The following is a 24,153-nucleotide window of genomic DNA, read 5'->3' as shown; positions in this document are numbered from 1 at the left end:
TTTTTCTTTTGTCTGAAAGCTGCATTTGTAAACTGTTTTTCCCACCTTCTGAAAGAAAGGGATGGGGAAAGCTGCTCGTCCCTACTCATTCTTGGGCTGGACAAAGCAGAGGCATGAATCTCAGAACCTGCATTTTGTAAAATTCTGTAAAAGTTGAGAATCCTTCTGCCTTACGTCAGCCCTTCCGTGTACCGACGCCAGCCAGGGGTGCAAGGGAGAAGGCGTTGCTCTCCCATTCCACAGCCAGGCCTCTGGAAAAGCTCCATCAGCTCCTTGGTGCTGCAGCCTGCCCTTCTCAGGCCTTGACGGTGGGAATGGTCCAAAATCTTTCTGCTAAAATACAAATTCCTGGTTGTTACTTGCTGGCTGGCTCTAACTGGCTGGTGCAGGCTTGTTTTACACCTGAGCTTAACCAGGTACTTAACAACCTAGGATTTAGGTGATGGCTTTGCTTACAGTGAAATGGAGTTTTCTGTTAATCTTCAGGAGACCCTTCCATTTCTCTCTGAGGACAATTACAAAAGTAACTTCAGTGAGAGTTTTTCTGTCATTCTGGTAAAAGAGAGGTCCCTTACCTGGTTATCAGGCAGATGGGTCCATTCCTTCCAATTTTACACATTTTTTAAAAACTTAACAACATGTGAATTGATGACCTGCAGGTATTAAAATGTGTGAAAAAAATTATCTTACGCTGAAAGAATGGGCCACACTGTCATCCAGAACCTCTCTCTTCTATTAAATGACATCTCTAATGACAGTTACATTACATAGAACCATAGAATGGTTAGAGTTGGAAGGGACCCTAAAGATCATCCAGTTCCAACCCCCCTGCCCTGGGCAGGGACAGCTCCCACCAGACCAGGTTGCTCCAAGCCCCATCCAGCCTGGCCTTGAACCCCTCCAGGGATGGGGCAGCCACAGCTTCTCTGAGCAACCTGGGCCAGTGTCTCATCACCCTCACAGGAAAGGATTTCTAGTATCTAATCTAAATCTCCCCTCTTTCACTTTAAAACCATTACCCCATATCCTATCATTACAATCCCTGATCAAGAGTCCCTCCCCAGCTCTCCTGTACACCTTCAGGTACTGGAAGGCTGCTCTAAGGTCTCCCCGGAGCCTTCTCTTCTCCAGGCTGAACAACCCCAGCTCTCTCAGCCTGTCTTCATAGGAGAGGTGCTCCATCCCTCTCATAATCTTCATGGCCTTCCTCTGGACCCGTTCCAACAGGTCCATGTCCTTCCTGTGCTGAGGACTCCAGAGCTGGACACAGTGCTCCAGGTGGGGTCTCACCAGAGCAGAGCAGAGGGGCAGAATCACCTCCCATGCCCTGCTGGCCACGCTTCTGTTGATGCAGCCCAGGATGGGGTTGGCTTTCTGGGCTGCCAGTGCACATTGCCAGCTGTTGTCAAGCTTCTCATCCACCAACTCCCAAGGACTCCCAAGTCCTTCTCCTCAGGGCTGCTCTCCCGCCATTCTCTGCCCGACCTATATTTTATGCCTAGGATTGCAGGGTCTTGCACTTGGCTTGGTTGAACTTCATGAGGTCATGTTGCCTGTGGTGGTCTTCGGCCTACTCTTAGGGGATCTTGGTACACACTAATACAGATTGTCTGATTTTTGACTCGCCACTGTCTGGTCATTCCAAAAGCAGGTAGATGTGATGCTCATACTTCTCCTCTCCCTTCTTGTAGCAGAAATGGCTGCAGATGGCAGTGGGGAGATGACACCTCTGAATGTCTTCCCTGAAGAACAACTGCTATTACTATATACAACAGGAGTAGGTTTTAATAAGAGCTCATCATTGTGTTTCTATTATTTATAGGGAGATCTTTGTCCTTAAGATTTATTCCTGATTATATAAGAAAAGTTAATTAGTGTGTTGAAATTTAATAAAAGATTAAAGTGGTAATGACAGTAATAGAACTTAGTAGGATGGCAGTTATGGGTTTTACAAATATTTTTTTAATCATAATAAATTGTAGAGTTGATACAGGGGGTAATGGTAAAAATTTCTTACAATAAGCAGGGCATCAAGAGCATCAGAGTTGACATCAAGTGTATTTTTCAGCAACTCCACTTGAGAGAAAATTACTTTTATAGAGCCTGAGATGGGGACTCTTTGGACTACGCACTGCTTCTCCAGAATGAAGTGTTTTCTGTCTAAGGTTGTTCTTAACCCACGTAGATGACAAAGGGAGAGGGAGCGGGGGGATTGAGAACAAACCCGCATGTCGTGTGTACGTGTGTGGTGTTTCTAATGCCTCCGTTGGCTGTGCGGTCCTCTCTGTGATTGCCACTTTTGAATGTCACTTCTGAATGAGCACTAAATTTGTACATTTACCTGCCTGGACTGTATAGCTGTCAGGTAGATAGTTACCTAAATGCTGTCATTTGTGCTGTAAATACTATAGTGCAAAGTGACAGTAAACTTAGCAGTGTGGCTACAGACTGGAGGGCTGGCTCCCGTTCTGTTCAAATCTTCCCTCCATGGTCACAGAATCACATGGGTTTGGAAGGGACCTCTGGAGAACATCTAGTCCAACCCCCTGCCAAAGCAGGGCCACCCAGAGCAGGTCCCACAGGAACGTGTCCAGGCGGTTTGAATGTCTCCAGAGAAGGAGACTCCACCACCTCCCTGGGCAGCCTCTGCCAGGGCTCTGCCACCCTCACAGCAAAGAAGTTCCTCCTCAGGTTTAGGTGAACTTCTTACGTTCAAGTTTGTGCCCATTCCTTCTTGTCCTGTCCCCGGGCACCAGTGAGAAAAGACTGGGCCCATCCTCTTCACACCCACCCAGTATTTATAAGCGTTGATCTAATTGGTGTTGGTCCAATTTTTGTGCTTTTGATGAAACATTAATGACAAGAGCCAGCTCTACACTTTCTAAGGCAGATAGAGCAGGAGTTTGGTAGGTAGGTCCAAGCACAGTTTGGACATGAAATAGAAGACTTAATAGCAATAGTAGGGTGCACCTCCTTCCTTCACTGAAAACACGCTATAGCACCCCAGTCTGACTAATGGACTGGGGGAGGTGAACACAAAGACACGCACATATTTGTTTCTTGAATGCAGTTACGACTGTTATATCTGAGGCTGATATTGTCCAGGAAACATGCAGAGCAACCACTGCCATTCTAACTACTCTGCTTCCAGTCTCTCAGCTATTTTAAAGTTGGCTCAGATTTATATGGAATTCAGTCAGCCAAGTTCTCAATGTGGCTTTGGAGACCCTTCACAGAGCCCTTTTGATTTCTCTAAGTCATGCTTACACTTTGTTGGGTTTTTTGTGGTTTTCTTTTATTTTCTTTTTTATTTTTTTTGGTAGCAGATACTTTTTGGAAAATTGCCCAGTTTTAAATTAGTGAAAGGTAAGAGATTAATTTTACATCCTCTTCTGATCTGCAAGATCTGAATGTAAGTGTGAATTGGCTTCTGAACCTAGGTTTGTTGAACTCCTTGTGGGTTCTGGCTCAGAGCTGTGCTGGTTTCAGGTGGACCCGATGCAGAGAGGGGACCTGCTGGCTACGTGAGCTGAGCAAAGCTCTACGGGAGCAGGCGGCTTTGAAGGACTGGGACCTAGGGAGGATTTTAGCCTGTGGGTGCAGATGCTTGGTGCTTGTTAGTGATTTCTGTAGTTAAGACCTTGCAGGGGTAGATGTCATAGAATCATAGAATTATATGGGGTTGGAAGGGACTTGTGGAGATCATCCAGTCCAACCCCCCCCAGCGGAGTGGGTCTACCTACAGCAGGTTGCCCAGGATCTTGTCCAGGCGGTTTTTGAATGTCTCCAGAGCAGGCGACTCCACCACCTCTCCGGGCAGCCTCCTCCAGTGCTCTGCCACTCTCACAGTAAAGAAGTTCCTCCTCATGTTTAGGTGGAACTTCTTATACTCAAGTTTGTGCCCATTTTGGCTTGTCCTGTCACTGAGCATGTCTTCTAATGCGGTTTGAAGGAAGCTTTGTTTGTAGACCTTGACCTCCTTCAGGAATTTGCCGCCTTTGATATATTTGCTCTTAGCTCATTCCCAATAGTTAGGACTGCTAAGGCTGTGCCAGAGATAAAAACCAGGGCAGGCTCCTGTGATTGTTGTGATAGCCCTTGTATATATTGTGCTTAACATCACTAGGTCTGTGGTAAAATTAGTTTCAATAAGCTGCAGGAGAAATATTGGTAGGTCAGCTGCGTACAGCATGACCTGGGTAGCCAATAGGCAGGTGTGAGAGATGTCTGGGAAAAGACGGCCTCCTTTTTCCTTTTAGTATCTAGTGGATGTGGACTAAATTAGGAAATAATTAATATAAACTCAATCTCAGGTTCTGTAAGTTGCCTTGGCTTGATTTAGCTGCTGGTGGGTTACTCCAGCATTAGACAGTAGCTGAAGATGGGATAAGATTCTACTTTCCGAGTACCTGCCTGACAGCTGGTGCTTTCAGAGGGGTGAAGAAAGCTCTGAGAAATGAGAAAGATTTGGCATGGTGCTTTTGGCCAGAACCAAATTCGGGGGTTTTCTCTCCTAAGAAACATTTCCCACCCTTAGATGGGATACCACGGCTGTGTGATTGCTCCCTCTGCTTTTCAGACAGGCCATCCATGCAGCTGCGGGGAGCTTCCATGTCTTGGTGACGGCCAACTTTTAAAAAGCCCTTTTCTTTGGGGAGTATCGGAGGCTGCCAGGAGGGGGAATCTGACTTACATGCCACCAGGTTTCCTTACCTGCAGGTTTGTCCACTAAGGAACAGCAGAAAGAACTCTTAAGTTTAGGTCCAGTAAGTCACTGTCAGCCAGACATCCTTTTGTCCAGCCATTGGCTATGAAGGTGCAGAGCGTAGGTAGGAATTTACCTCTTTATTTTAGCAGTCAAAACGTTTTACAGAAAACAGAAAAAAAAAAAAAAAAAAAAAAAAAAAAAAAAAAAACCAGCAAGAGATAGCTGACATTTCCTTAGATGAACGCCTTTCATCCATCACTTGGTCTTTAGTCCTTAAAAAACATGGAACGAATAAAACTTGGATAGAAAAAAATATTTCAAGCAGGTAAATTAGGTTGTGATCCGAAGGTAGATTATTTACACAGGAGAGTTGCAGCTTTACTTTTGTTTCTTAATTTCACCCATCTGTCAGGTTTTTCTTTTTTAATGAGAGGCTGACGAGAGGCAGTCCGATTAGAGCTGTGCTCACTAAAATGATATCTAGAAATATTTCTAATCTTACTTGAGAAAGCGAGGACTGCTTTTGTGTGTTCGTAGCTGTAAACCTGCTCCTTTGGTAACTAAATTATCCGTACTGGTGCTTGGGGTGTGTAGAGGGGGGGACGCCGTAGTCCTCCAGCCCAGTAAAGACAGGGCCACCACTATATTAAACACTTTTCCTCCGGTTCTATCAGAGCTTTTCAGGGCAACCTTTCACCTTTGCGACTAGTGCTAACCTTAAAAGAACTTCTAGTAAACTTTGGAAGATATTGCTGTCTGAAACACAACTTTTAGAAAACGAAACAGGGTTGCATATTGTACAGCTAAATTGTGTAGAAATGGCAGAGGACTCGAATTAATCTGATGAAAGCGAGGATGCTTTTTGGGAAAGGTTACTAAGCATCAGATAGAGCCCAAGTCTCATTTTGTATGCGCATTTATCTTCTGCTTTCTCTCTAATTAATGCTGCTGTGCTGGACAAGAGGTGCGGGTACCTTTTGAAATGCTAATGCTCCGGCGGAATATCCTGGTCCTCTGTCAGCTCCAGAGAAGCTGCAGCAGAGGTCAGCAGCAAAAGGTTTAATAAAACTTCTGCCTCCCACTGACTTACCAAATTTCAGCCAAACAGACTTCAAACAGCTGTCTGCTGGTAGGTGTATTTTCTCCATTCCTTGCCGTGTGGCTCACATTCCTTAAAAAAATGAAGTGACGTGTTTTGTACCCAAGTGTTTTCTGGATCCTCAGTACATTGTTTTTCTGCAATATGTTGTGTACCTTATCACTATAAGGGCTCAAAAACTGAAGATATGTTATTGATATATTTAAGGTACTGTAGTGCACCAGTTCAGGTTGGGGCTCACCAGTTGGAGAGCAGCTTTAAGGAAAAGCACCTGGGAGTCCTGGTGGCCAACAGGATGCCCATGAGCCACCAATGGGCCCTTGTGGCCAAGAAGGCCACTGGCATCCTGGGGGGCATCAGGAAGAGGGTGAGCAGCAGGTGGAGGGAGGTCATCCTGCCCCTCTGCTCTGCCCTGGGGAGGCCCCATCTGGAGCACTGGGACCAGTTCTGGGCTCCCCAGTTCCAGAAGGACAGGGAACTGCTGGAGAGGGGACAGCAGAGGGCTGCAAAGATGATGAGGGCACTGGAGCATCTCTCTGATGAGGAGAGGCTGAGGGACTTGGGTCTTTTTAGTCTGGAGAAGAGAAGGCTGAGGGGGGATCTGATCAACACCTATAAATACTTAAAGGGTGGGTGTCAGGAGGATGGGGCCAGTCTTTTTTCAGTGGTGCCCAGGGACAGGACAAGAGGAAATGGGCACAAACTTGAACACAAGAAGTTCCATCTCAACGTGAGGAGGAACTTCTTTGCTGTGAGGGTGGCAGAGCCCTGGCAGAGGCTGCCCAGGGAGGTGGTGGAGTCTCCTTCTCTGGAGACATTCAAACCCAGCTGGACACGTTCCTGTGGGACCTGCTCTGGGTGGCCCTGCTTTGGCAGGGGTTGGACTAGAAGATCTCCAGCGGTCTCTTCCTACCCCGTGTGATTATGTGATTCTGTACTCAAGCACAGGCTTTGACATGAGGAGAAAGAAGGAAAACGGTTTTGGGTGTCTTGCCAGTCTCTCTGTTCTCAGTTAGTCAGGACTCCTGGTGACAGTGCTCATCTTCTCTCCCAATTCCTCTGGCCTCGTGTCCTACAAGACTAGATCCCAGCACTTCTGTATGAGCTCTTATGCTTCTCCAGCTTTAAAAGTCATGTACTCATCAGCGACTTGTCCTGAGGCACTGGTGCCTCTACCTCTGAGCCAATATGCTGCCCTGAGCCATACTGCCCTGTACTGCCCTGTGCAAGGATGAAAACTCACAGCTTGACCGCCACCTTCTTTTTTTTATTTTATTCTTTTTGCCAAGGGTCCAGCAGCAAGACATGAAGCTTGAGCCTGTGAGATGCTGAGATTCTTCTGAGAGGTGCCAAATAGTTTCAGGTTTAATTGGCTCTAAGGTGATGGCAACAACGTTATAGAATGATAGAATTGTCTAGATTGGAAGGGACCTTTCAGATCATATAGTCCAACCATCAACCTCACTCTAATAAATAAAACTCATCACTAACCCATGTCTCTAAGCACTATGGCAACCCGGCTTTTAAATCCCTCCAGGGATGGGGCCTCAACCCCTTCCCTGGGCAGCCCAGTCCAAGGCTTATTCCAGTGCATTCCCTTTCAGTGTCAAAATTGTTCCTAATCTCCAATCTGAACCTCCCCTGGTGCAACTTGAGGCCATTTCCTCTTGTCCCATGGCCTGTTCCTTGGGAGAAGAGACCGACCCCCCCTGGCTACACCCTCCTTTCAGGGAGTTGGAGAGAGCCAGAAGGTCTCCCCTCAGCCTCCTTTTCTCCAGGCTCAACACCCCCAGCTCCCTCAGCCTCTCCTCACAAGACTTCTTCTCCAGACCCCTCACCAGCTCCGTTACCCTTCTCTGGACCCACTCCAGCCCCTCAGTGTCTTTTTTTGTGGTGAGGTGCCCAAAACTGGACACAGCCCTCAAGGTGGGGCCTCCCGAGTTCCCAGTACAGGGGGACGGTCCCCTCCCGAGTCCTACTCCCCACGCTGTTCCTGACAGACCAAGATGCTGTTGTCCACCTTGGCCCCCTGGGCACACTGCTGGCTCCTGTTCAGCCCACAGGCAACCAACACCCCCAGGTCCTTTTCTGCCAGGCAGCTTTCCAGCCACTCTGCCCCCAGCCTGTACCATCCATGGAGTTGGTGTGACCCAAGGGCAGGACCTGGCACTTGGCCTTCTTGAACTTCATCCCATTGGCCTTGGCCCGTCCATCCAGCCTGTCCACATTGCTTTTGTGCGTCCTTTATTCTGAGCAACCCATCAGTTTGTAAGCAATAAGGAGCCCCAGGTCCTTAGCAGCAGTCTCTGGGAGCTGCTTGTCCTGTGTGTGCTGGGTTTTCCCCCAAGTACTTGTACCCACCTGAGTGCAGGAGGGTGTTCAGCAGCAGGGAAAACAAAGGGAGCACTTCTTAGATCTTGCAGCGTGTTTTTATTTTGTAGTGTATTGATTGTAACTGGAGAACAGTTTCAAGTATTGACATTTTTAAAAGAAAAATACAACAGTTGTAGCCATCATTAACACTTTTCTTTGTCGCTGAGGGATAAGGTTTCCAGGCAGGGCGGTAGCTGCTTGGGTTTTGTTAATGATAGTGGGAGCGAGTGGCATGTCCCCTGCAGAAGATCTCCCCCTGATGTGTGCTTTGCATAGGAGTTTGAGCTGAGGGTAATGTGTTCTGCAATTTATTTCAGGTATTTTTTTTATTATTTGCAAGGTGACACTGCGTGCCAGGCAAGCATAAATGAATGCCTTATTGCCCTCATATCTTCACACACTTTTATCTTTTTCTTTAAATCACAGTGTTTGCAAATAATACTTTTATGCTCTTTAACACTAAGGTCTTTAAAAAGTAAGGGAAAAAGAGGCTGTTCTTCAAGGTTGCCAAATATTGCAAAGTATTTTTAACCACGGAACTTCCTGAGGTAGCTCTATGGTAAAAAATCAAAATCAAAATCAAATCCAGAGGTTTGATAACAGTCGGTGTAAAGAATTCTGGCAAGATCACACAAATCTGCTGTGTCTCGGCTGATGCATATCTATATTTGCTTTTTTTGTGAAGCTGAGCTCTGTAGTACTGTTGTTGTTCCACAGCCCTCATCCCCCCAGCCCCCTGCCATTATTTAAAAAAAAAAAAAAAAAAAGCTTGTTAAATCTCATCTGGACTTACTGTAATGTGTAAATGATGTTTGGGGATTACGTTCTTTGTAAGGAATTGTGTAATGAACGTTAGGGTTTACAAAGGCCTTGGAAGAAGGAATGGGCAACTAGGGTTTTGTGGTTGGTTTGGTTTTTTTGTCTCTGAATTCATACAGCAACTAGCACAGCAGCATTGTCAGCACCACCATCATACAAAAATTATATCATGGACTCAGAGTTAGAATCATAGGACTATCTGAGTTGGATGGGACCTTTAAGATCATCTAGGCCAACCATCAACCTATCTCATCACTAACCCATGTCTCTAAGCACTATGGCAACCCGGCTTTTAAATCCCTCCAGGGATGGGGCCTCAACCCCTTCCCTGGGCAGCCCAGTCCAAGCCTTAAGAACCCTTTCCCTGGAAACATTTGTCCCAATCTCCAATCTGAACCTCCCCTGGTGCAACTTGAGGCCATTTCCTCTTGTCCCATGGCCTGTTCCTTGGGAGAAGAGACCGACCCCCCTGGCTACACCCTCCTTTCAGGGAGTTGGAGAGAGCCAGAAGGTCTCCCCTCAGCCTCCTTTTCTCCAGGCTCAACACCCCCAGCTCCCTCAGCCTCTCCTCACAAGACTTCTTCTCCAGACCCCTCACCAGCTCCGTTGCCCTTCTCTGGACCCGCTCCAGCCCCTCAATGTCTTTTTTTGTGGTGAGGGGCCCAAAACTTGACCCAGGCCTTGAGGTGGGGCCTCACCAGTGCCCAGGATGGGGGGACAGTCACCTTGATCATGATAATGATATATCGTGGATATTGTGGATTGAAATAACAGTGCTGTGATCCATGGAGCCAGTAGGGTAAGCTCGCTGACTTCAGGAGAGTCTTGATTGGGAAGTAGAGGGTGGAAGAGGTAAGAACTGTTCTTTAGCTGTTTTTTAAAGGCCTGGTGTTAGTAATAAGTTACAGAATTCTTAGTATGATCTGTTCAAGCTGAACCAAAACAAAATGCTGTCTTATGGTCAGTCTGTGTTTTACTAATTGTATTCGTATTTGGTGTTTGGCTTCTGAGCTTCAGGTGTGACTTTTCTTGTGGTGGAGCTTCTTTAGCACGTAATCGCCTGCAATTACTTTTGGTAACCTTGCAGGAAGGTATTTATAGAGTGAATAGACATTAATTCTGAATATATCTTGCTATCTGACATTTCTCCTTTCCCCAGGAACTCTTCTCCGTACAGCTAGATGGGGCATCCGAGTATGCTGCTTTGAGACAAAATATAAATGGCATCTACTTGTGCTGTACCTGTCTTTGGGAGTTCACTGCTGTGAAGATCAAAGTGTCTTTTTAACAGGATATTTTTGACTGATTTAAAAAGACTTAACACCTCTCTGATGAGAACAGCCCTCACTCACCCTTCTAGCCAAGACTGTCAGCCAGGAGGTGCATCTTAACAGTTTGCAAGTGTAGATTTTGGGGCATTAATTTTTATTTGTTGGGGTTTTTTGGTTAAACTGTGATTTTAATATTTATTCTGAAGTAATACTAGAGTGCTTTATCTTCTGTGTATCCAACTACTAGGTGCTTATGGAAGTCAAAACTGACTTTAATGACTTCATGTTAAGTCTGCAGCGTTTTGTCTCCAATGTATTTTTTTCTCTTGGGAAGTAGCTTGTGTGTCCCTTCGTCTGGGGTAAAAGGTTTTGAAATTTATTTTTAGTACTGGAAAAAAAGCATAGGGAACCCACTCCGTGCCCTGGAATGGTACAGCTGGAACACGTGTGCCATGTCTGTGTGGGATTGTGTTCTGGGCTGTAAGTGAAGGAAGCAAAGGGCACTGCAGATACTGCCTTTAAATGTTCATGTCTCTGATGTTAACATTTGTTTTAAAAAGGTTAATTGCAGACAATTATGTGCTAAAGGAGCTACATCACAAGAAAAGTCAATAGTACTAAGAAACTGTAACTTTGAATTAATGATAGAACTCAACAGTTATGCCAGAGCAATTTATTTAAGGAGGCAGCACATTTTTTTTTTTTTTTATTCTAAACTGCTAAAGTGTGATGTGGTGGGTTTTATTTTCCTTTTTCATAATTTCATAAAAAGGCATATTTACCACTCCACAATGAATTCTTAAAGTCAGTGAATAAAGAACCAAGTATTCTGATGGTTTAAATTTAACATGCTGTTCATTAGTGCTGAATATTTGAAAATAAAACTGTTTCTTGAATTAAGCTGTGTCTGTTGGGTGGCTTCCAGGGAGGCAAAATGCAGAGTTGTGCTTACTTTGTGTGAGAACCTCAGAGTTCTCATAGCTTCTATTTATTTTGTAATCTGTGTCTATGGGAAGAGTTGATTACACAGTTGGTACTGGTGGCTAAAATTTCATTAATGTATCTTGAAACTATGGCAAACTTGTTGGAATCTTTTTTCCCTGCTCTCCAGCCCAGTGTCCTGGGAGTTCATAAAACTGTTCAGTCAACACTCAGCCTTTATCCCGTTTGGATAAATCCCCTAGCTGGGATCCATCTCAAAACTTCTGAGAAATAGTGCAGTTTTTTCTTGATAAGCTAGCTAAACCTTTAAAGGTTTCATATTTGAATGAACAGGCACAAACTTGAATATAAGAAGTTCCACCTAAACATGAGGAGGAACTTCTTTGCTGTGAGGGTGGCAGAGCCCTGGCAGAGGCTGCCCAGGGAGGTGGTGGAGTCTCCTTCTCTGGAGACATTCAAACCCAGCTGGACACGTTCCTGTGGGACCTGCTCTGGGTGGACCTGCTTTGGCAGGGGGTTGGTTGGACTAGATGATCTCCAGAGGTCCCTCCCAACCCCGTATCATTCTGTCATTCTTTGATATTGAAACTCTGTGGTTTTGGTTTGGGGTTTTTTGGGTTTGTTGTTTTTTTTTGGTTGGTTGGTTGGTTGTTATTTTAAGTTAAATACATGAAAAATAAGCAGTCTGCTATGGCCAGTCTCCTGTCCCTCCTGACTCCACTCTTATTTTAGATGGGTGCTGTATAGTTCTAAAAATGCCCTGATTAGAACAAAAAAACCCCACCCCAATCAAACAAACAAACAAAGAAACCCAACCTCCATAAAAAGCGAAGAGAATGAAGAATAAAAAGAAAATCAAACTGGCTGGCCCAAAGCCTCTGGGGTTTTTTTTGTTGCTCAGTTCCTGGTGTTACGCTGCTTGAAAGCTCTAGAAAAGGCTTGGTGGACTAAGCTGATCTCATGAATTTTATACCTTGGGTCCTGTTAGGATTATGGAGTTGAGTCACTATTGATAAATGTCAGCATAAAGCAGCAGAGAATCAAGGCAGTCGAGCTGGTCATGACCTTATTTGCATAGTGATAATTAATAGCTTATGAGACTAGTAAAACACGGTTCTGAAATTCAGTAGGCTGCATCATCTGGACTGTTTAGAAGTTAAAATTTTGAATTGAACTCTGAAAAGGAATTAAAGACATCTTTTGCCATCATGTGCAAAAAGATAACCTCCTCCACTAAAGGGCATGTGCCATATATGTCACTGAAATATATGTCATCCTCAATGCAGTTATGCTACAGAATAAGAATTATTCATGAATTTGAGGTCAGAGGGTAGGAACGCATGGGTTAGACGAATATAATACCTGATTTTAATCCCTACTTTAAATAAGGGCTGCTGTTTTTAATTTTATGGAGGGGCCTGCCTTGTTACTTTTTTTCCTGGCATCATCTCTTCCCCTCACACAGCAGTAAGCTTGACATGAGATTCTCCAGAGCCTCTTCTCCTGGACTATTCTGTGTTCTGGAAGAAATACAAAAGTATACCAAAGCAAACAAGTGAAATTATTACAAAATATTCTTAAATTACTTTAGTATGGAGTTTTTTTTCAATATTTGCCCTTTTCCTTATGTCAGCTACTGCTGACCTTCTCTGAGGTTAGTCAGTCTAGGAGAATTCTCCATTCTCTTCTTCGCTTCTGTTAACTGGAGAAGAGCAGAGTTTTGACTAAATTCAGCTCACCCGAGTCAGGCAATTTGTTCCACAGATCTCATGAGGACCGAGTCAAACGCAGCTTTTGACTCGTGGCTGAAGGTTGCCTTGTTTTTGTTGGCTTGCGTAGCCCATGGATTGCAAAGAGCAGCCGCCCTCCGAAGATAAAGCTGAAAAGTTTTATGTTTGTGAAGCAGACGGTGCGAGCCGAGATTTACTCGCGAGAGAAATATTTGTTTAATCCATCAAGAGCACCTTTATGTATTTTCCTTTTTTTTTTTCTGGTGTTTGCCAAAGGGAAGGAGAAGAGAAGAAGAAAGAATTGATGCTGTTCTAGGAAAAGGCCGTGCTCATTAATGCAGGGCTTACGCTTTTTGAAAGAAAGATCTGAGGAAGAAGGCCCTGGAACAGCCTGCCCAGGGAGGTGGTGGAGTCACCATCCCTGGAGGGCTTTAAGAAATGTGTAGAGGTGGCCCTTCAGGGCATGCTCTAGTGCCTGAGATTGTGGGGGTCTTTTGTGTGTGTGTGTCAGGTTGGACTCGTTGATCTCAGAGGTCCCTTCCAACCATGACAATTCTGTGATTCTGTGAACTGTACTTCCCAGCTTCTGCTGAAGCAGCTTTCGGGTTTCAAAGAGAAGTGGTGGCCAGTTCCCATGCAGCTCTTTCAAAATCTTTGAACAGAGTCAGAACGTGATATTTTTATAAGTTTTACCGATGGTGGGGAGTTTTGCAGAACCTGCTGCGTTCTTCTAAAATCATGTGGAAGAGAAACATGTCCCACTGTGCTTTGCCCGATTCCTCGTAGCTTAGCTTGAGCTGTAAGCTGATCTGCTGGTGGACTCTCATACCCCTCGTCAAGTGTAGTAACCCCAGAGAAGAGGAGCTATGTATTTAATTCATTTGAAAACACCGAAATCACAGCTTTAATTTCAAAACTCAGTTCAGCTTTATCTGTTGGAACAGTGGTAGTGCTTTCACCTGTCATCTGAGCTGCTGCTTAGAATTCCACAAATTGTGCAAAATGGAAAGCTGTATTTTTTGTGTGCATTTGTGGTTTTTTTTTTTCCCCAAAAATATTCTTAAACTGTTCTTTCTATAGCTCAATTGAAGTTTCCATCACGAGTTTGGTAAGAATTTATGCACTAAATATTTTTAAGCAATTAATCTGCAATTAAAAAACAAGAAGCAAGTTGAGATAAATATCACAATATTACCATTTCTAGGTGCTTTGCTGCAATATTACTCTGCAAATGACAGCTGGGATTTGAAATCAAGTTCACCCACATTGTGTACATCCATTGAGCATTTGGCTTCCGTATTTTGGGGGGAGTATTTTTAATAATCAAGGAGAAAAGCAGAAATGGGATGACATCAGTAAGAACTAAAATACCCATCTTTGGAACATTTGTGGCATAGCAGCTGTTCAAGAAGCATCATCATCATCTTCTGACAAACAATATCCTCTGAAGCTTGATGTACAGTGCTCAGATATAGTTTTTTTTTTTCAAATACTTTGCTGACTAAATGATACATTTGAAAGGTGTTTGAAGGTTGTCTTTCTGGAATATGCAGGTTTGAGTCTTGCCTTCCTGACCCAGGGAGATGTAGAAGTATCTGAGCAACATGTAGCTCCCTCTGCACAGAAGGGACACCAGATTTTTACACAGTTCATCTGTTACCTTATTTTGCATCACCTGATGTCAACTCTTGTTTTTAACATGCTTTTAACTAACTCCTATTCCCTTGAGGGATTAATGCTTGCACCCCTTAGTGCTCTTGAGAAAATAAATATTAAATGTAGTAAGATGGATTAATTTTTCATCTCACTGCTCGTTGCTTTCCTTTCAGCTTCTTGCCCGATTACATCTCTGGTGATTTTGATTCCATTCGGCCTGAAGTCAAGGAGTACTACAAGGTCAAGGTAAATTAAATCTCTTCCATGGGTTTGTGTGTGTTGGAGCGTTGTAGGATCCAACCCATTAGTGCCCCCCTTGGTCATTAAGTGATTCTGGCTCCATTGGTTTCCTTGAGGCTTCAGTTGTGAAGTGCCTTCCAAGCTCTGCCTGGCGCTGCACTAATGCTTAAAGCAAACAGAACTGCCCGACTCCCACATAACCTGACGTTTTGTAGCCCCAGCTCAAGAAATCTGTCAGTCTGGTTTTGGTAAATTCAGCTGAAACCATGACAGATAGCAACTAGAAACTAGGATAAAACTTCTTGAAAAATTTTGCTATGACTTCCGCTGAGCGAAACACAGAGCGATAAAGATTTAACCTCCTGTGATTCCCACGTGGCTGGCACCCACAGGTTTGCTAGAGAGAGTTTCTCTCTGTGATTTTTGCAGGGTACGACTTCAACTTTTTTTAGCAGGGAGCTGCAGATGGAGACGACTGTCTCTTTCATCACCCACTGAAGCACTGAATTACGCTCCGACTACTTCTGTGCTTCGCTAAAGGAGTGCCCTCCTCAATGGGTTTTTTGGACAAATCCCTGCATACGTTAAATTTGTTCCCAGTGTAGCCACCGTGCTTCCAGCGAGCAACATAATTGTCAACTCACATTTCATATGTCTTAGGGCTTAAAATTCTGCTCTTTAGGTGACCGTTTGGCATTTAACACTTCACCTGCCTGCCTGTGTAGGCTTTTTGTGCTTTACACATAAATCTTGGACAGCAGGTTTCTGTAAATTCAGAGTTTGCCTTGTTGTGCCAGCTTGCCTTTGCAGCAGGCTGCACTTGCAAGAGCAGTAAATGTTTGATCCCTGTGAGACCTAGAGGTCTCCGATACGTCTGCTGCTAATTCAATGCGTGTGAGGCCAAAATTTGCCTAAAATCTTCCCTGGTTAGGACAAAAGGTTTAAAATGGTGAGGGGAGGGCTGCAGGAGAGTATAGGGCTGGGTTTCAGTCCTTCGCTGAGTGCTGAGGAGGGGTTTCCATATCCTGCTTCGTTGTTCAGAAGGGAGAAGTGTGTGATGGCGATGGAGAAGTGTCCATCTTGGGAGAACCGCTCAAGTAAAATGCTCGGGAATCTTTAGGTTACAGCTTAGGGAGTGAAAATAAAATCATAGAATTGTCTAGGTTGGGAGGAACCTTTAAGATCATCTAGTCCAACTATCAACCTAACCCTGAAAATAAAAAACAACAAAAAAAACCCTCAAAAAATAAAACCAAAACACACCCACATGACTAAACCATGTCTCTAAGCACTATTGTCAGCCCGTCTTTTAAATACCTCCAGGGATGGTGCATAAACGTGCTTTATAGCTCCCTTAAGTTTTACATTTACAAGAGTGACAAAGCGATCTCTCTCTTTTTTTTTTTTCTTTTTGTTTTTATTTTAATGAAAGCTACTCATATTGATAGAACATGACTTTTGGTCTATCTGGAGATAGCACACCACTTGTTAAGAAGAGTTACTTTTTCATAGCAAAGCTTATGGATGTTAATGATTGAGTTATAAAAAATCCCCATTTACGAGTGTTTGTGTCAAACAGCCTAGGGTAGTGCTGAGTAAGAAGGGGGAGTATGTGTGTGAAACTAATTATGGTTCAGTAAAGCATGGTCTATAAGGAGTTGTATCATTGTCACAAAACAACAACAACTACTCCTCCATCACACCAGCTTCATGCCAGGGTGTTGCTACTGAACTCAGAGGTTTTCTACCTCATTTCAGTGGTGAAAGCAAGAGTAGATACATGCCATTAAATGGCATACAGATTGCTGAAGCCAAAGGGGTTTACTGGAAGGGATATCTTTAAGCCAATTCCTCTAATGTTTTTAATGGAGCAAGGATTACATAACAAATGCTGCTGTTTTCCCTTAAGGAGGATTCTCGCCATCATGTTGGGGAACCTTACTTAAATAAGTTCATAGGCGTGAAGCAAATAAATCATAGAATCATAGAATCATTCAGGTTGGAAGAGACCCTTGGGATCCTCCAGTCCAACCATCAACCCCACTCTACAAAGTTCTCCCCTACACCATATCCCCCAACACCGCATCTAAACGGCTCTTGAACACATCCAGGGATGGGGACTCAACCCCCTCCCTGGGCAGCCTGTTCCAGTGTCCAGTGACCACTCTTTCCATTATCCTAATCCGTTTTATTCCATTCCTAATCCATTTTATCTCCGTTAGATGTGGCACGCCATGGTTAGGGAAGAGATCTAAAGGCAAAAGGACTGTTTTTTCAGTTGTGTTGGAAAGTAATCCTGGAACGGGCTTCTGAGTGGGATGTGTAAGTGACGGGTTAGGCACATGATGCTCTTGTAGATAACAAGCAAGCACGTGTCATAGGTTATTCAGCTTTACTTGTTATTTGCTGCAGTCTTGGTTTTGCCTCATTGGCTTGTCAAGTAGGTACTTGGGAGTCCTTTGTTCTTTAAATTAAAAAAATTACTAATGATTTCTCCCATTTCTTAAAAAGCTAAATAACATTAAAACTGGATAAAACCGCAGCACGACTGGGAATGGAACCTCATGTTCAAATTTTCCTTTTAAAAACATATTGCGCAATAAACAAAGGGTAAAGAATAACAATTCAATGTTCTTTATTCTGTATATTTTCTGTCATTGTTAAAATGGATATCGAGAAGAGTTTCTGTACTTTGAGGATAAATATGCAGTGTTCGTATGATCCCATAATAGATGCGGTGTCAGCCTTCCTCTGTGGAGCCTGGAGTGACACTGGGAGGGCTTGTGGTGATATTTCTGTCAGTGCAGTTGCATCCGGCTCTTGTTTTAACTCAAAGTTTCTATTATTGAAATCTTTTGAATATTACTTTGAACTTAAAGCAGCCATTTGTATTGTTATGCCTCAAACAAGGCTCGGTTTCTGAAGTTTTGAGACCAAAGACGTTATAATCTAAAATGATACCAAGTCTGTACTTGTGCCTGGAAGCAGAAGGTGGAATCCAGTGCCTTTTGAAATCCTGATTGTGCTATTTATTAAAAATCCGGTTGGGCTTCTCCACTAAGTAAACTTCATGGGCTTTGAAAGGCTTCTGTAGACTTAGTAGGCTCTGCTTCAGATCTGTAATTAAATGCTATGAGCTTATTTACAAGTCCGCTGCTTTCTCCTATTCTCTTTTCTTTTTAAACCCCATAGAGCTGCTCATTTTCACAGGCAGTTCTGCAGCTGTAGCACTTTCCCTTTCCTTCTTCTATTACATTTCCAGGGTTTAATGGTTATCGGGGCTGTAGAAATGCTTAATAGTATGGTGTGGGTATTGTCTTTTTGCTCTATGGTGATGCAGCTATAATTAGATTTACAAAGTGTATTTGTAGTAGTGAAGTAGAGCTTGTATATCTCTAACTTCTAAACTTTCTTGCTAAACTGCATGCTTGAGGCTCGTGTTCCCTGCTTGCTTTCTGAGGCCAGAATTTGGGAAGTCACAATGTTAACTGGTTTCCCTCAGGTATATTATATTTTAAACACGTACAACAAACCATTGAGTTTTCCTGTGACTATTTTAATTTGCCTTTTATCCCTACATGTTAGTATTTTTCCTAAACCTATCTTTTAATACAGGATGAGACGGTAAATATTAAGAAGTTTGACTCATTTAAAGCATTCTTGTTAGGACTGCACATTTTTTCTAAGAAAACTCAGTTCATTTTAGGGCCTGATTCCTTTATGAGAGCTTTTAAGGTTTCAGAAGGAGCTGCAAAAGTTGTGCGGGTGGATCTGAAACAGTCCAGTCTTGCAGATGAACAGGCTGCTCCTACTTGACAATCACCACTTAAACTTTCAGGCAATCCCTTGTTTTATGTGTCCTGCTGAAGATGTCTCTGACAACTGTAAAAAGCCCTGTGCCTACCTCAGTTCAGCTTCTGACGTGTCGAGGGTGCCCAGTGCCACCTGCACTTAGAATCATAGAATTGTCCAGGCTGGAAGGGACCTTTCAGATCATCCAGTCCAACCATCAACCTCACTCTGATAAAACCCATCACTAACCCATGTCTCTAAGCACTATGGCAACCCGGCTTTTAAATCCCTCCAGGGATGGGGCCTCAACCCCTTTGCTGGGCAGCCCATACCAAGACTGAAAAACACAGTACAGTGTCAACATTTTCCCTAATCACCAATCTGAACCTCCCCTGGTGCAACTTGGGGCCATTTCCTCTTGTCCCATCGCCTGTTCCTTGGGAGAAGAGACCGACCCCCCCTGGCTACACCCTCCTTTCAGGGAGTTGGAGAGAGCCAGAAGGTCTCCCCTCAGCCTCCTTTTCTCCAGGCTCAACACCCCCAGCTCCCTCAGCCTCTCCTCACAAGACTTCTTCTCCAGACCCCTCACCAGCTCCGTTGCCCTTCTCTGGACTCGCTCCAGCCCCTCAAGGTCTTTTTTGTGCAAAGGGGCCCAAAACTGGCATTTTTTTTCTACTGATGCTCATTCATTGAAAGAGCCTCAGCGTCTTAATATAGATAGAGGTTCACCAAGTTAAAATGATTTATAGTTAATAGTTCAAACTGTATATGCCTCTATATGCCATTTAGGATTTTGGACTGGAAACTTTCTGTATTTCTTTGTTGTGTGATTACTCAAGGGGAACTTTCATAAGACGGTTCCATTTGTGGAACAGTGTGTCAGAGATCAGAGATCTTGTCAAGATCATGTTTCCAAGTGAGTTGTGCGGGTGATTCAGGTTACGTGCATTTCTTATTCATGCCAAATGAAATAATATTCCAGAAATGCCAGAAATTTGTAAGAGGTACTGTGCTCGGTGGCACTTTTCTGAAGGTAGGCATGACAGACTGTCCTACTGGGTCGGACTGGGTTCATTTGGCCGGTGTCTGGTCTCCACTAGGCTGGTGCAGAATACCTTTGGAAGCATATTCGTGCACAGCGATGCTTCTTAGATGTGCTTTTTCATCTCCCAGTAATATAATAATGCTTAAAGATTCCCTAAGTCAGAGGTGGTATCTTTGTGTTTAGTTGCTTCATAGATTGATGTTTTTTCCCCCAAAATTGTTTTACACACTTTTCTTCAAACTATGTAGGTGAGACTGCAAGTATTCACAAAAAACTTGTGGCAGAATGTTCCCCATTTGAAGTGTTCGCTGGGGGAGAGTATCTGCCTTTTTGGATTTTGGTCTTGAGCTTGACTTGTGATAGTTGTATTTGATTCTCCTGAATTTTTATATTGGCATGAAGGGTGGATGAACACAGTTCCACCACCTTGTCACTCCTGTTCTGGTTGTATCAGTGTGATTGCACAGAGCATCTTCGTAGGTACGTGTGCGTGCAGAGCTACACCAATGGAATGTTGCATATGCCATCAAATTTACGGCCTAAAATGATGTACAGATGTTTTGTGTCCTGCTGAGTTAATATATGTATAACGGCTGGGAAGTCCTGTTGAAAAGAATCTTCCATAAAGCGAAGGATTTCGGGACTCTGGGCTCACGCAGTGCTCGTCTTACGTGCTGGTGAAGAACAAAGCCTCTGTCCAGTTCTTAATATCACTCTTTACGCTTTCACCAAGGTAGCAGTTTCCAAAAAACAATATGTCTGTTTAAATGCAGATGAGATTTGTGAAAAAAAAAAAAACCAACAACCAAACAACCCCACAAATTCAGTTATACAGCCCTGCATTTTTTTAAGTGCTGTGCATTCTTTGTGTTATATCCCGGAGTTGCACATCGCTCCTGTTTCCCGAAGAAAAAGCGAAGTCCTACTTGTGTTGTGGGATCAATATAGTATCGTTGAGATTCAGCAAGTTTCTGAGGTCATTGAGAGTCACTGTGTATGTTTATTAGGACCTGAGTCAAGTCCTAATTTATCTAGAAGAATAGAGAATGCAATTTGACCAAGTTCTCATTCCTGAAAAAAAAAACCAACCCAAAGCTGCTACTCCATTTTCCTTTGCAGTATTTTTCTGCTTGTTATGGAGCTTTGGGAGACAGTATAGAGAAATGAAGAGATCAAACTTTTATTAGAGGTGGTTTGTCTTTCTTTTGCTTAGGTTTGAACTGACAGTTTGCAGGTTACGAGTTGTTTTCTTTCTTTCTCAGAAGGGCCTTAGCTGGAGCTCAGCTGCCTGAATATGCAAGAAAGCAGTGCGCTGTATAACAAAAATTATGCGGGTGGTATTTCAGTCTTGCATCCAATTTCAGTTTAATATTATGTTGCGGTATGAGATTTATTTCTCCCTTTCATTGGTTATGGCCCGAGGAGGGGAAAGGGTAGAATCTATATTGCAATAGAGGTTTGAGTTGCTTCCAAGAGCTTTAAAAAATTTAATCTGGTGTTAATCTCTGAAAGGGGTCATTACTCTGATCTATCAGCCTGTGGTGGAGAAAATAACAGAAAAGTTTAAAAAAATAGAAACGTATTGGATTAACTTAGTATCCAGGAACAACAGGAAAAAAAAAAAAAGGTGTTTTAAACAATGACAGCTTAATCTGGAGAAGGGAATTGAACGGAGTTGTTTTGTGATTAAGCTTCTTCACACCAGAGAGACAGCTTTAATGCGGTACTAGCGGTTGAAGGCGCAGATGATAGGTCTTTTTAGATGTGAGTGGGATTTATACATCCATCTTCTCCTTTTAGAGAATTTGAGAGAAAATTGTTCCTGGAGCACAAAGCTTGGTGCCCGTGCCTACGGACTGCTAATTAGAACGGTTTCTAACGAAGCTGCAGAACCCACAACCTCGCGGCTCATCAAACGTCACTGCAAACTCCAAGTTCAGCCCAAATCCTCTGTGGGATTTGTGAGCTTCGTTCTGTTGTGGGAGAGCCCATTAGGTAGCCAAAGCTAGCCAAAGGTGGTCAAGGCCAGGCTGGATGGGGCTTGGAGCAACCTGATCTGGTGGGAGGTGTCCCTGCCCAGGGCAGGGGGGTCGGGACTCCATGGTCCTTAAGGTCCCTTCCAACCCAAACCATTCTATGGTTCTATTCTATGATTCTATGAACAACAGGAACACAAACCTGATCATTAACCAAGAAGATCTCCAAAACCCTGATGCTGCGATTTTTACATACTTTAAGAAGCAGCTTTGTAGCCTGTGTGGATGTTCCTATTGTGCATCTCGTCAAAGAGCAAGCAGCTCTCGTTTCAGAAGAAGCAGGATGAGAAGCCGCTGTCTGTTGTTCATTTCAAAAGAGGAAGGTTTGCTGGGGGGTGTTGCGTCAAAAAAGGGCAAAATAGTTTGGGCAGAAAATAAAGCCCCTTGCGTTCTAACACTCCTCACCGAGGTGGGAGGCTGGGGGCTGCTGGGTTTAAATTCCAAGGGATGCCCAATCCACCACTATATCAGTCCGGTCGCGTTCAATACATTAAACTCCCCCGATTCTGGACACGCTGACAGTGGGTGCACCCTCAGTCCAGTTGTGCTCATGAACCAGCACGGCCACTCTCTGATGTTTGGTCGTGTTCAATGAGAAACCAAAACGGTGAGCTACTTAACAGTGCAGTTTATTTCAGCAACAGATATGAAGTTTCTTATGGTTTGCTGGTGATAAATACACTGTCTGCAGAGCACACATGAGTAAAAATGTTGTTAATAGTACAAAGCACGCGATAAAGTTACAAACAGCACAGCCTGGCTCTAAATATCACAGGTAACCCTCGAGAGAGATTTCTTAGTTCCCCGAGGAAGCACTGGGTACAGTCCAAGTCTTACCCACAGGCGTCCCTATGGGGGGAAGAAAGGCTCAGCCCCTCCACTGGCCCTAGGAGTCCGTGATGGGGTCCTCCCTCACTTGTTCACGATGGTATCTTCCTTAGCATCCCCCCTTTCTTGGGCTATTTTTATACTATTTTTTACCTTCAAGGTGGAGTTTGAGTGACTATAGTCATAAATACTTTCGTTATGACTAGTGTAAAATTCTCTCGCCTCGCATTGAAAGGTAGAGTTTACGAAAAATTGAGGGCGCAGACTCGAGGAGTGGTGGCACCTTGGAGGCGGGTAGCCTTCGGGCTGGAGGTGTGTTTTGGTATTATAATGACATTATAATGAGCAAAGTCCTCACAAAAGACAGCATTTCATCAAAATTTGACAGAGTGTTGGCTCAGGGTAGCAAGCGTGCCGCTTCTCAGTTCCATAGGACCACCTTGTTCCCAGATCTGCTGTGTAATCACAGAGTTTGGCCGTGGAATCGTCACTCCACTCCGTCCTCCACGTGGCTTTCACAAGCACTATTGGTCAGGGAGTCAGGGATGGAGCAGATTCCTCCCATACCAGCCCCCACCGTGTTTTACTCTGGAAACACTTCCATGACACATCTTTTCCTTAATGTGTGAACAATGCTACATACTTTTAATAAAAACTGTATTTTAGGAATTATTCCACAGGGGGCTGGAGAGGAAGAGGAGGAATGCTTCTGACGTGCTCTCAGGGACCTGTAGTGAGCATTTTGATGAGTGCATTACCTTGCTTTAAAAGGAGTCTGTGGTCTACTCAGGCTCGTTCTCCCTGACCTCCAAACTCTAGAGGCAGATTCACCAAGGCCACCATAAACTTTACTTCTTTGTCTTTGACGTAACTATGAACTTAAAAAGGCACAACAAATTGGGATACATGATCCAGGGCTGCCATGTGTTCACTTACCGTGATGTTGACCTCGTGGTGCTTACACTTCTCTTACAGCAATGCAATTGCAAAGCCTCAAGGATGCTAATCCAGATACCTGAAGGTTAGGTTTGGTCTCTTTGTATTCGTGCAGATGGATGAGTGCTCTACAAGCCTCTGAGTGGAAAACAAAGACAACATGACGCGTGTTGTTCAGGTAGAAAAGTTAAATGCTTTTGTAGCTTGTCAGTAATGAGGATGTCAAGGATGAGCTAAAGCTGCCAAATTTCAACTCGCCTGTATTAATTAACTTAACCATGGAAGTGTAAGGTTATTTGGAGTTTTGATGTGAAACAAGACAGAGGTGGAGTCCAACAGGAAAAGTCAAGTGCGGCTTCAGGAACACAGACAGTTGTTTTTCCGTACTGAATTTTGATTTTTTCAAAAACATGCAAAATAGAAGATTTGTTTTTATAGCTGCACACGTAAGTAGTACTGGATTATAAAAGTTGCATTCACATATACCAGAGGGAAATTTAACTTAAGATGTAATTTTTGAAAGAAGGCCACTAGTGACAGAGAAATATCATTGCTGAGGGGTGGAGGGGAATGAAAGAACTCAAGTTCTGGCAGCTTTAACTGCAGCTGAGCAGAAAAAGGCAAATTGCAATATTTCTCGCACTTCCCTTTGTGCTATCTTCTCCTTTTATTTTTCTC

The 24,153-nt window shown here is 43.8% G+C and overlaps 1 protein-coding gene across 2 annotated transcripts in view; it reads left to right on the top strand.

Moving 5' to 3' along the window:
* Positions 1-24,153, top strand: part of TPK1 (thiamin pyrophosphokinase 1) — a 332,423-nt gene that overhangs the window by 149,524 nt on the left and 158,746 nt on the right. For both annotated transcript variants that reach the window (XM_014946981.1, XM_014946980.1), the window contains one exon: positions 14,772-14,844. Coding sequence is in view for 1 of the 2 variants with exons in the window: in XM_014946980.1 (XP_014802466.1) it covers positions 14,772-14,844 (73 nt within the window). In the remaining variant the exon portion in view is untranslated. The remainder of the gene's footprint in view (positions 1-14,771; positions 14,845-24,153) is intronic.

Source organism: Calidris pugnax, unplaced genomic scaffold (genome assembly GCF_001431845.1).
Source record: "Calidris pugnax isolate Ruff unplaced genomic scaffold, ASM143184v1 scaffold71, whole genome shotgun sequence".
Classification (NCBI taxonomy): Eukaryota; Metazoa; Chordata; class Aves; order Charadriiformes; family Scolopacidae; genus Calidris; species Calidris pugnax.
Note: the sequence above shows the minus strand (reverse complement) of the source record. Positions and strands in the feature narration are given on the sequence as shown.